This window comes from Meriones unguiculatus, chromosome 7, assembly GCF_030254825.1.
Source record: "Meriones unguiculatus strain TT.TT164.6M chromosome 7, Bangor_MerUng_6.1, whole genome shotgun sequence".
NCBI lineage: Eukaryota > Metazoa > Chordata > Mammalia > Rodentia > Muridae > Meriones > Meriones unguiculatus.
Window position 1 is genome coordinate 65,818,009 of NC_083355.1, and position 13,565 is coordinate 65,831,573.

At 37.9% G+C, this 13,565-nt stretch overlaps 1 protein-coding gene across 1 annotated transcript in view; it reads right to left on the bottom strand.

Annotated features, from left to right (window-relative positions):
- Nucleotides 1-635: 635 nt before the first annotated feature.
- The window catches only part of Fbxo33 (F-box protein 33), a 29,557-nt gene continuing 16,627 nt past the window's right edge, over nucleotides 636-13,565 (bottom strand). The window contains exons 2-4 of the mRNA XM_021645768.2: nucleotides 6,155-6,265; nucleotides 4,345-5,030; nucleotides 636-2,675 (exon numbers count right to left, since the gene is read on the bottom strand). Of these exons, the coding sequence (XP_021501443.1) occupies nucleotides 2,404-2,675; nucleotides 4,345-5,030; nucleotides 6,155-6,265 (1,069 nt within the window). The 3' untranslated portion in view covers nucleotides 636-2,403. The remainder of the gene's footprint in view (nucleotides 2,676-4,344; nucleotides 5,031-6,154; nucleotides 6,266-13,565) is intronic.

The window sequence follows — 13,565 nt, forward strand, 5'->3', positions numbered from 1 at the left end:
AATCCCATGCCAAGCGGAGTCTTCTCCTACCTAGCTTCTGGCCTCATCCTGCTGCCTGATGATCAGGATGTTAAACTCTCAGCTTCTCCAGCACCGTGTCTGCCTGCATACTGCCACTGGACTAAGCCTCTGAGACTGTAAGCAAGCCCCCAATTAAATGCTTTTCTTTATAGGAGTTGCCTTGGTCTTGGTTTCTTCATAGCAATAGAATGATGACTAAGACAGGGGGCTTTGAGGTTTCAAAAGACCTGTGCCATGCTCAGCTCTCCGTCTCCTACTTATGGATCACAATATGAGTTCTCAGATAATCCTGATGCCATGTTTTCCCTCATACCACCATGGACTTTAATCCTCTGAAACTGTAGGCCCAATTAGATACTTTCCTTTATAAAATGCCCTGATCATGGTGTTCTGTCACAGCAACTGAGACATTGACCTTGAACTTCTAATCTTCCTATCTCCACTTCTCAGAGCTGGGATTATAGGAGTGTGCCAGTGCTTAGCTTAGTGTCTGTTTTAAGCTTGTGATTTCTCAAAGTGAAAAAAATTAAAACTCTAAACTATTCAGCCTAAGATTTTTATTTAAATGTTGATACCTTTTTGTGTTTTATACACAATAAAATACATCATAACGGTCACTTTTTAATGCTTTATTCATTGATTAAAAGAATATACATTTAACATAAACCATACAACATCAGTCATCAGGTCAAACATTCAGCTGGTTTCCTTACAGTTTCTGTCAGGAGTTATTTTATCTGATCACGTATACAAGATAAAATCTCACCACATCTGGCATTTACACACACTGTGCCAGTGGATTCACACTACTGATGTACATATAAAATCCGCATGGTATGTGCTCACTGGAGACAAAACAGTGCACACCTGTCAAAAGGTCATTTAATATAAGATGGTAAAACCATTTGTAAAACATATAAACTTTTTCCATAAATAGAATCATATCTGGACATCTGTTGCATAAATTGTGTTTCCAAAGCTTACAATAGAGCAGCCAGGTCTCAGCACTGCTGGGCACCCACGTTGGCTACTTACTTTATTATTGCAGACTGTCCTTAACATTAAATGCACAACATTCGTACCACTTAAAACTTGGGTCAGGTGGAAGTCTCACAGAGACCACGTCTGTACCGCGGTTGCCCTGAAACAGTTAAATTGGCTTTTAAAGCCTCTCAGATATAACAAGGTTTTAAAACATACTTCATGGAATGTTCTTCATGTATCATAGCAGCTCATACCTGTGATGGAACAAGCTTTTGGTTTCTCCTTTCTTTCCTTTACATTCACTATTCACAGTGAAACAGGTGCATGTTTTTTTTTGTTTTTTTTTTTTTGTTTTTTGTTTTTTTTTTTTCAGAGTTCTGAGGTTGCTGACTGAGCCACAGCACAGCTGTGTACCACAGGTCGAAATTCGACCTTAAATATTACAATCTAGCAGTATCTGGCTGGCCAAAGCCGGCCAGCCCCTGCCAGCATGTGGGCACTTCTTCATGTAAATCTATTCTTTGGCAGCTGACACGCGCGCTGACAGAGAGAATCCAGTGACTTGTTAGGGATTTCACGACTAATGTTGGTTTGTAGGCCTGTGCGTTTACAGTTCTGTGCTTTGACTTAGCCTCAGAGGTTTCCCTGGAATATGGTTCCTTTCTTCCTATACTGTTTTGAAATCTGGGCTAAAGAAGCTAACTTGAATGTAACAGATGAAAAAAATCATGGCAGATACAGTTTAAAAAAATCCAGCAATTTGAGTGTTCATGTTTATGTAAATGCATTTAAAGACGGATTAAGCAATGTCTAACTTATACTATATGAAATTCGGAATGGTAATTGGCAATATCAATTATTATATAGGTAATGAAAGTTAAACTCAGCTTTCTGTTAAAGATAACTCATTTGGGATACTATCTTCCTTTCTATTTCAAATCAAAATCAATGAGATGCTATCAGAATACATAGATGCAGTGCATTGCATACAAATCCACCAGGCTATGGATATTTATATATATATGTATATATATACGTATAAAAATATTTGGCTCCTGAGCTCTGGATTCTGACAAACAAGGAATAAAAATGTCAAAAAGGCAGAGTAACTCAGTGAAAAACAAAGTTAGCCAGTAACCTCAGATAATCATTGGCTGTATGTCCTTAAGGTTTGGTAACAATCCCATTAACCGTGAAAGCCCTATACAGTGTCACTTTGAACTTCTAAAACCAATACCTGACTACGTTCTTTGATCAAGAAGTAGAATATACATTTATAATTCTATAAAGCTAATACTGATTAAACACAGCACAAAAGGATTAGTTTACACTACTGAAAAAAACATAATGGGACCCTACTTGCATATGTAGCCACAGGAATTATACATTTAAAAAAAGCTAAATGTCTTCGCTGAAGCTCTGCATCTCTCTGTAAAAATGACGATTTGGTTCAGTGAAGACGCTGAGTGATTCAATGTCCAAGACTGCGTGCCAAGGCTGACCAAGGCCCAGAGATACCTGCTCAATAAGGTTATGCACTGGATCCACATCCTGGTCGGCTAGTTCACCTTGGTCAAAATCAATGCTTTCTTCGGTGACTTCAAGCACTTTTAGATCAGAGCCACGAAGACGAGCAATGGCAATGAGGTTGTGTGCCCACACGGTGTAACCTTAAAGATAAGCAAAAGGCAACTCTGTCATTCTCTTCTGTTTTACTCTGTCTCTGATAGTCTGTTCCTCAGTAAGTGCTTCTTGAGAAACTTCACATTTGTATTTACCATGTTGGTCCTTTCCACTTAAGACACACTCAGAATAAAAGAAACATCACTACCTAGGAATCTGATACTGTCTTGAAGAGTATCAGAGTGGTGAGCTGTTAAGTGGTATATAATCTTATTCTGGTATTTTGTTCAGCAAAACATAAGACATTTAAAGTATATAAACAAAATTTTAACTTTGGATAATGACATATCACAAAGAACAAATTTTATTTTCTATGTAAGTCTCTATTAACAATACATAGTAACCTGCAATTTTCATTATAAAAAATAATTTCCTATGGTTTCTCATAGTCTATAGTCTCGTTTATGACATTTGAAACTTTGAAGGTAACTGTTCATTATCAGAAGTCATAGAAGTCACAGGAATACTGCAGAACAGAGGTCACCCTTGGGAAAGGATAAAGGTGACAGATGCTGGGCAAGCTAATACCTTGAAAGAGGAAATTTTGAAAGGACAGGTTTAAATTAACTTTGAAATAACCTGACAGTTGCTGTTCCCTGTTTTTTTGTTTTTTGTTTTCTCAATTTTTTGAGTATATTATATAAGTGTGCTTGCACTTAGGTGTGTTTTCATGTAGATGCACATGTATATGCCTGCCTGTGGAGGCCCAATATGACACTGTGTGTCTTCCCTGGTCGCTCTCTACTATTTGCTAAGGCAGGACCTTGATAGTCTAGCTATCCAGCCTGACTCAGGGATTCTCCCTGCCTGAGTATGGGATTTGAGGTGGCCACCAAGCCTGGCTGGCTGTTATGTGGGTTCTGGGGATCCAAACTTCAGTCCTACATTTGCAGAGGAGGCATTTAATCTACTGAACCATATCCTCCAACAACCCCATACGATTTTTACTATGGATCTTTTTTTTTTTTTTTGCTACTACCTGTAATGTATGGCCCAATTATGAAGATCTGAAAATCACAATAGGCTAAGAAAAACAGTTTAAAAAACAATGTAACAGTGAGCACAGCAAGGTTAAGATTATTCTTTGTTTGCTTCATTATTTTTAAGCAAGGTCTCATTCTCTAGCTTAGGCTGGCCTCTCAAACTCATGACAATCCTCTATCAGTCTCTTAAGAGGTAAGATTATGATGTGTGACACCATGCCTAGGCTAAGACATTTTCATAGATTTTTTTTGGTGATTATCTTTGAAGTAAAATGTTACCTTAGTTTAACAGAACAGCAACTCCATTCAAATGAGAATAGTTTACAAACTAAGATGAATGGTCAAGAAATAAACATGTAACTAACCAATAGGTTATTTCAAGAATATAGCAAATATATTAAAACTAGAATCTAAAGGATGAGGCTGTATATATAAAAGCTGTCCTTTCCCTCCATCTGTCTAAGCATTTTAAGATCTTCTGATTGGAATGAATACATACACAGCAGGTACACACACATCTGTTTTTATAGCCATGGCAGGAAAAAGCATTAGTGGGATACTTGGACAGAACATTCATGGTTGAGATATGACTTTCTACTTGTGATATATTTATGAGCATAAAATATTTTAGGCATGATGTCAATATCAAATTATAGTGAACAAAATCACATACCATGAATTGCCAAAAGAGTGAGCTTTGTGCACCTCCATGCTAATAAAACCAACGGATCTTCATTTCGGTTGTCACTAAGATCTGGAAAGCCAGACGTGTCAATCACATCATTCATCAATATAAAATGGGTGAGGAACTTGTCATACTGCCTGGATATGAGATCAACAATAGCCCCTGAGACACAAGTGACGTAGCTGTCAAAATGAACCCTCTCAAGTGGTATACTGGGTTTCAGAATCTTCAGCATGTCTTCACCTTTGACATCAAAAGCCATTAGATAGACCCGAAGGCTGGAGCTCTTTCGTGACAGGGCTTTCCAGTGCTCATCATTTGGCATGTTGTCTAATGACTTGTGCATCACTGAAACATTGTGGACCAGAAGAGACAGTCGCTTCAAAGGCACATGGTTGCTATCAGTTAAGACTCTCGCCATCTCAGCTGTAAAGTCACAGAAATCCAGGGCAAGTGAATGCAGATTTACAAACCGCTCTAGTTCAACTGCAGTGATGAGAGTGCTGCTGCCAGGAATGTTGTTGTCCAGTAAACTCAGGTGTTCCATGGTGTTGGCAATTGAGTTAGACAGAGACGACAGTGATGTTGGGGTTACTATTTCCAGCATAAACCCACAGGACAGCCATTTCAGTTGCCTACTATTGCTCAGTATTTCTTCAAACAGCTGCTGAATTCTACAAGGAAAATGTCACAATTTTGTCACTAGCACTCAGCTATGAATCTTTTTTTTTTAATGGTGACTTTAAAAAATGGGCAACACATGACACTCAATGTTGAGATACATTTTTTCTCAACTAATTTCTATCCAACCTACATATATAACTAAAATTCACATTAAAATATAAGACATATTAAACATGTAGAAATGTTTCTCATCTTAGGATAACAGTATTTTTTAACTAACATTATGGAATTAAAGACTGATGACATATGACTTATTTTATAGCAAAAATAAAACGTTTACATAACAGTAGAGGCTGCGCACAAAGGAATTTTCTTCTGCAGAGAATCCAGGTTCGTTTCCCAGCATCCACATAGTGGTTCACAACATCTGTAACTCTAGTTCCAGGGAATCCGATTCCCTCTTTCTGACTTTGTGGGAACCAGGCATACATGTGGTACACATATACACATTCAGGCAAAACACTCAAACACTTAAAGTAAAATATTAAGAATTTATACAGCAATAATCACCCAGTAAGCTATATGATTTATCCTAAAATCTTATGCCATGAATATCATTAAAATGCATGGTTAAGATGTTTCTAGGACATATGTTATTGTAGCCTAACACATTCTCTTCTCCACCCCGTGTGTGTGTGTGTGCGCGCGTGTGTGTGTGTGTGTCAGGGGCAGGGTCTCTCAATCAAACCAGGGCATGCAAAAAGGGCTAGTCTCTGCCTATCAGTTTGCTCTGGGGATTCCTGGTGTCCAGGCCTAGAATTATAGGTAGTCTGCCATGCCCATGCAGCAGTCATATGGAGATCTTCATGGTTGTGGGTTAAGTGCTTAACTGCCAAGCCCCATATTTTTTTAAAAATAATTTATTTAATTTCATTTTATGTGCATTAGAACTGGAGTTGCAGAGAGTTGTGAGCTGCCATGTAGGTGCTGGGAATTGAACCAGGGTCCTTTGAAAGAGCAGACAGTGCTCTTAACCACTGAACCATCTCTCCAGCCCCCCATATTCTTTTTAAAAAACAAAAATTATCATTCTTGATTGTGTCTTGGGGTTTTTCAGAAAGGAGCTATACTCATTCTTAACATATGCCCTGTAAAGCTTACTGTAATAACTTACTGCTTAATCTTCTTGCCGTCAGGGTCTACCCTGTTGAGGTATGTGCTGGACAAACTTCCTTGCTGCTGTACAACGCTTATGTCTCCAAAAAGACTAAACTTCTGGAGGTTCCTACAGGAGAAAATGGTTAAAATGGTTTTCTAAATGCTTTAACGACTGTGGAAAACAGTGACTGAACCCAAATGCTGAGCTAACAGGTCTTAAGTACAAATAATGAGTGACACTGGGAACAGGAGCACTTTAAGTAATAAGAGATGTCAATCATAAGAACTTCTCAAATAAGCTGGCAGCAGTGGGGAGGCAGAGACAGGCTGTAAGTTCAAGGCCAGCCTGGTTTACAAAGCTGGTCCCAGAGATATTATATGGAGAAACCCTGTCTCAAGAAGCAAGCAAGCAAATTTCTCAAATAGGAATGGCACCCACCACAGGCTCATATATTTGAATACTTAATCATTAGGGAGTAGAGCTACTTGACAGGGATTAGGTATGGCCTTGTTGGAGGAAGTGCATTATTAGAGGTGGACTTTGTGGCTTTAGAAGCCCAAGCCAGGCCCAGTCTCTCTCTTTCTGTGGCCTGCTGATCCAAATGTAGAACTCAACCCTTTCCAGCACTATGTCTGCCTGCATGCTGCCATGCTTCCCACCATGATGATAATGGACTTAATCTCTGAAACTGTAAGCCAGTGTCAATTAAATGTTTTCCTTTATAAGAGTTGCTATGGTTATAGTGTCTCCTCACAGTAATAAGACCCTAAAACACTAAGTAACTTAGTTGAAAAATGGGGCACTGTCCCAAAGTTATTTTCTGTAAGAAATATACTTTAAGTAAAACAAAGGAAATCTTTCCTAGCTTTGTGACCAAACATTTAGAAAAATCAAAGGATTAAAAAACAAAACAAAACAAAAAAACTATGTAAAAATCTTTACAATTTTAGGTAATTTCAGCTATAAAAAAACTTTTCTAACATCAAAACTCTAAATAAAATACAAGAAAATGAATAGTTAATATACACACTCTTAAATATGGTAGTAGTAACCAGAGATTTCATTAATAACAAAATTTATAATAACTTTAAATAACAGTTTAACCCATAGAAGTGATTAAAACCAATGGACAGTATTGTAAAGGAAAATGTTAGAAGGATTGCTAAAGAAAATATTGTTTTGTCCTTTAAAAAGTTTCAAATCAATTGTTCTAGTAACTCAAGACAGCATTTTAGTGAAGGTTAGAAGCATTTCACACTCTAAAAAGTCCAGAGAAAATCATGAAAAGACCCTACATTGTTTTCACATTCCCAAAGCATACAGAAAGCTGCACTTGCCAAGCATGGTTATACCCCTTTATTCCCAGCACTCGGAAGGCAGAGATACAGACCTAATCTATACAGTGAGTTCCATAATAGCCAGGACTACATACAAGAGATCCTGTCTGAAAACAAAGCAAAAACCCCTAAAAAAAGAAAAACAAAACAACAAAACAAAGTAAAGGCAAAACCAAAGACCAAACCAACCAAACAACACAAAGTCGTTCTTTTGAGAATGCTGTTATTTCAGACTCCAGAGGGCACAGTGTCATCATATGTAACTGCGTTAGCTCTGAAAGTTTCCCCAGGTTGTCATTTCTATATTCTAATTTGTCAGATATGGAATTTAAAAAAGTTAATTTCTTAAAAGAAAAAAACGTAAAAAGTATTTAGAGGATAAGATTCAGTAAGTAAAAATTACATAATTTTCAATTTCTACTAATAGTTAGAAGTGTCACACAATCTCAGTGCTTTCCTATCCAGTCCAACTTCCACTGGTGACTATTACATGCCCACAAGTTTGTGGGGCAGTAAAGCACACAGGCAAGAGACGTTTACTTTTACCACACACCACTCAAGAGCTGGAACTTCCCTTCCACTGTAAGTTGTTTGATAAGTTAAATCCTTTGTTTTCAAAGAAAGACAGTTAAAAATGAAGGGCAAACTAGAGATGACAAGAACTATTTTTTTTATTAATTACAAATAATTATTCTTAAAACATATATTTAATTAAAAGACTGTGATTAAAAATAAAATTAAAAAAAAACAAACAAACAAAACAAAAACTAAGCAGATGTGGTAGATGGCACATGCTTGAAATTCCAGCACCTGGGGGGCTAAAGTGGGATTGCCACAAACCCAAAGGGAAACACAAGTGAGTTTCAGGCCAGCCTATTTCAGAAAAGAAACACACACACACACACACACACACACACACACACACACCAAAGTCAATAAAATACATGTAAAAAGTTTGAAGGAACACTGCAGTCAACATGATGAAAGGTAAATTATCATCAGGAAAATGGGAGTTAAAACCACAATGAGAACGTGGTTTTACCCCAGAATGTCTAAAATTACAAAGATCCACAACACCAAATGTGGGCAAGGATATGGAACAACCAGAACTCAAACAAGTTATTGCTGAGAGTGCAAAATGAGACACTCTGAAGACAGTTAATAAATTTGCTAAGGATGAGACCTGATAAGCTAGGGTCAGATGGAAGGGGAGGAGGACCAAATCAGTAGACTTAGAGAGGGGCAGGGAGGAGATGAGGGGAGGGTTGGATTGGGAGGGAATGATGGAGGAGACTACAGCTGGGATACAAAGTAAATAACCTGTAATTAATATAAAAAAATATATATATAAAATTAGATACAGGTCAGTAATTCCAACTGTAAAAACTTACCCGCGATAGATAAAGTAAGTACTTGTATAAGAAATTTGATTCAAAAGTTCTGATACTTTATTCATAATAGAAATAATTCAAAACAATTTAAATATTACCCAGTTGGTGAATAAATACACCATTAACATATCCACACAATGGAAGAAATAAAGAAAAAAGTGCTTGTATATACTATAATATGGATATAAGACAAAAGTGTAACAATTGTATTCATTGTATAATTTTATCTGTATGAAGTTCTAGAACAACTAAACACTAGGGTCAGGTCAGGTCATTGTTTCCTTAGGGCTAAAGATGGGGGACAGAGTAGAATTTCTTTGATAAAAAGTTCTACATCTTGAATTTGGAAGTTAAACAGCGGAATTAATCTATAAGCATCTCTTGAACTATACTGTTTAAAATGAGTAAGGAGCTGGAGAGATGGCTCAGCCATTAAGTGTGCTTACTGCTCTTGCAGACAACCTGAGTTTGGTTCTTGGCACCCATATGGAAGTTTATAATGGCCTTTATCAGATCTGGGGATCTAAGACTTTCTTCTGACCCTGTATGCATGTGTTATACATACACTCATGCACACATACACGCAGATAAGATTATATAAATCTTTTTTGCTTGTTTGTTTTTGATTTTTTTCCAGTCAGGGACTCTATGTAGACCAAGCTGGCCTTAAACTCACAGAGATCTGCCTACCCCTTTCTCCCAAGTGCTGGGATTAATGGTGTATACCTTCAAACTAGGCAAAATGAAATAAATCTTAAAAAAAAAAAAACAACAAAAAAAAAACAACCAACCAAACAACAAAAATCTTTGTAAACAATGAGTAAGCTGAAAGCCCAGTATGGTGATGCAAGCTGTATCGCTACCTCCTGAGGCCAATGCAGGACTGCCAGATTTCTAGGCCAACACAGCCTATGTAGCGAGTTCCAGGTCAGACCAGCCTGGTGTACACAGCAACATTCTCTCTCCAAAACAAACAAACAAACAAACAAACAAAAAACAACAACAAAAAAACCCCAATTAATTGGGCATGCAGCTCTGTGACAAAGCATTTGTCAAGCATATGCAAGTCCCTGGGTTTGATTCCAAAAATGGGAACAGGGTAGGCCTAAATGGAGGAATACTTTACTGAGTACATTGCAGCGGGCTGGGAAATAACTATACCACTGCCTAACGTTTAAAAAAATTAAATTTTATTAGGTGTAAATAAAACATCCATTACAGTAAAGCACAAATGTGTATTGCCTGACTGAAAATCACCAAAGGAGCTAATTGTGGTGGCATGTTTGTACTCTTTCACAAAGAAGGCTGCTGGAGGCAGGAGGATCAGGAGGTGTATCCAAAACAGCTGGCATAACCACAATCTCAAACCTGTTGTTTACATTAGTCCTAGGTTTCTCAGCACAACGGCGCCTGCCCACCCACTGTGAAGCACAGGACAGTATTCCCGGCTCCTAGTCCTTTCCTTTCCTTTGGAAATTTTTTTTGGAGACAGGGTTTTCCTGTATAGCTTTGGCTGTCCTAGAACTCACTCTAGGCCAGGCTGACTTCTTGAACTCAGATCTGCCTGCCTCTGTGTTGCAAAGGTGTGCGGTGCGCCACTACTGCTCAGTTTACTTTGGAAATTCTTTTAAAATTCATTACAAATATAGTATTTGCTGTGCATGCTGGCCTGTGTCTTTAATGTCAGCACTTGGTGACAGAAGCAAGATCTCTGTGAGTTCAAGGCCAGCCTGATCTACATGAAAAGTTCAAAGACAGCAAGGACTATACAGAAAGATTGTCTTAAAAACCCACTATCACCACCACCAAAGTCCAATAAACAAAACCCAAATTTCATGATTCTCAAATTCTAGCACTATTTTTCTCATCATTTTCTGTCTTTTCTTTCTTCCTTCACTTTTTTTTGGCCACAAAAATGATTATCTACTTACTGTCTTCTTAACTACTTGCTTTTTCAGGTAATCCATAAAATAAGGTCTTTTATATTTTGGTGCTTTAAGCTTTTTGCTTATCTTTTAAATATTTGTAGCAGCCCCTAGGGAGGCTTGGAGCCAACACATTTTAAAGATAGTTTGTTGTATATACTCAGGTTGTGTAAGTGTGTAAAACTTACACAGCATCCAGCAAAACTCTAAGCAGCTGGGCAAATTTCATTCACCATGTGAGATTCTTTCACTGATAACTTCACATGTGATTGACACTAATAATGCATGTCTTAAGTAGTCTCTGCTAATTTAGAAGAAAGCACCTTCTCAGCTTTTGAGTTTACTGGTTTTTGCAAGTGAAAATACTTGCAGAGGCAAGTAAGTACAGTTAAGAGTTGAAAGTCATTTATTTCTATTATATATGAGAAATGAAGATAAACGTGGAACTAAGACTGAAGATTTCCTTAAATCCTGGCATTTAAAAATCTATTTCTTTGAATGAAACTACAATAAACTGATTTTCATGTCTAGACCTAAGACACAAATGTAACAGCAATATAACAATTTTAGGGTTAATCGTCTTGTCTTGGTGCATTTTCTGTTGCTGTAATAACAAATTAGCCGAGACCAGGTAGTTTGCAGAAAATACAAATTTATCTAGCACATAGTTGGAGGCTGGGCAATTCAAAAACAGGAAGATGACATCTGATGAGCACATTCTTGCTGCATCATACCATGGGGAAGGAAGAGAGAGGGAATAATAATGTGACTGACTAGTCAAGCACACTAGTTCTGGTCTCTTTTCCTTTTAGAAGTTATTAATGCCAACATAGCTTACACTTATGGATCTACTTAATTCTAATGACCTGCCCCACCTCCAAATCCACACAAATTTGATAATTAAGCTTTCTTTTTTTAAAATTGATTCACTTGTTGCAATTCATTTTTTAAATAATTCATCTTTAAAAAACTTTTAGATTTACTTTTATTGTTCTGTATGTCTGTGCACCGTAAGTATCTGGTGCCCAAGGAAGTGGTTAGCCTCCAAATAGATGCTAGCAATCAAATTTAGGTCCTTTAATAAGAACAAGTGCTCTTAACCATAAAGCCAACTCTTCAGCCCCTTAAGCTTTCTATTTTGAGGAGGGTCTCACTGAGTTTGGGTCCTAGCACCCAGCTGGTGATTCACAGTTGCCTGTAACTCTAATTCAAGGGGATCCAACATCCTCTTCTGGCCTCTGCAGGCACTGAATGCACATGGTACAAAAACATACATGCAGACAAAACAACGAAATATGGGCTGGAGAGATGGTTCAGTGGTTAAGAGCACTGTCTGCTCTTCCAAAGGTCCTGAGTTCAATTCCCAGCAACCACATGGTGGCTCACAACCATCTATAATGAGACCTGGTACAGGCATACTGCTGCAAGCAGAACACTGTAAACATAATAAATAAATAAATCTTAAAACAAACAAAAAACAACGAAACGACATGACAGGAAAAGATTTAAAAGAAAACTTACAACATGGGAGGGAGATCTGACATTTGCACACCAAGCAGATGCTGGGGAAGGGACTCTGCGTGGTGCTGTGATGGTGAGTCATCTTATGAGAGGTCAACTTCACCTCCAATAAGAGTAGCAGCTATTGCATTTTCATATCCACCAAGCAGTGATCATTCTGAGAAGCACAGTGGGTCCAGGCGACTGCTTATGTTTGGAATACTAATTCACAGACATGAGTCTATGTGGGGGAAGTGTGGGCTCCATCACAATCGGCCATGGAGGACTCTTACAGCTGGGACTGAGACCAACATGCTGGGCACAACCGAACACTGAAGTGTCTGCGCGCTGACCTGCCAACACAGACTGCCTTAGCCCTGCTGTTTTCTATGTTTCAAAATCTAAGAGACAAGTGGTAGAAATTCAGCTGCATTGCAGGCATTTTCCATGCCCATACCTACACTGGCACAGCGCCTCTGGAATGAGAAGGCATTTACCACAGTTGATGTCTGTCTGTCTGATTATCTTTTCTTTCTTCCTTTCTTTCCTTCTCTCCCTCCTTCTTCTTTTTCTTGAGATAGGGTCTCTCTTTGCAGCCCTGGATGTCTTAAGAGTTTGATCCGTACACCAGGTTGGCCTTGAACTCACAGAGACCCACCTATCTTTGCCTCCGGGTGCTGGGATTAAAGACATTTCTGTAACTGGCCTTGTTTTTTTTACTTTTCTATGTTTTTATATCTGGCCTGCTTCTGAATTGCTGTTACTCTATCTGCTTTATCTCTTGTGAGTAGCAATGGGGACTGAGACGTCAAGAGAAATCTTTCACTAAATCCCCTATGTAAAAGATACAGATCCCAATAAATGTACACATTTGCAGCGTAGAAACTAAAAAAATATAAAGGCAATATGAACCTAAAAGTTCACTTCTCAATAAGTGAATCAAATGATACTGAAATGGTTGAAATGTTGAGGAATTAAAACAATTTAAAAAATGATCAAGCCTGAAAAGACTCAAATAGGCACAAGGAAGTTAATTCAAGACTAGGATGAAAATTTCAATAACTTGTATAAGAGAGTCAGCCAAGGGAGAGTCTAAAAACCACTCAACACTACCTCTTCCTCATGGAAACTTTGGAAATGAAATAGCTCAGCAAAAGCCAAAACAAAACAAATTTGACCTAGTGTATGGCATACCCTAGTCCCAGGAGATAGCATACTAGATCAAGCAGAAGAAAGAATACCAGGGATTAAAGCAAGGTTGAGATTTTACTAC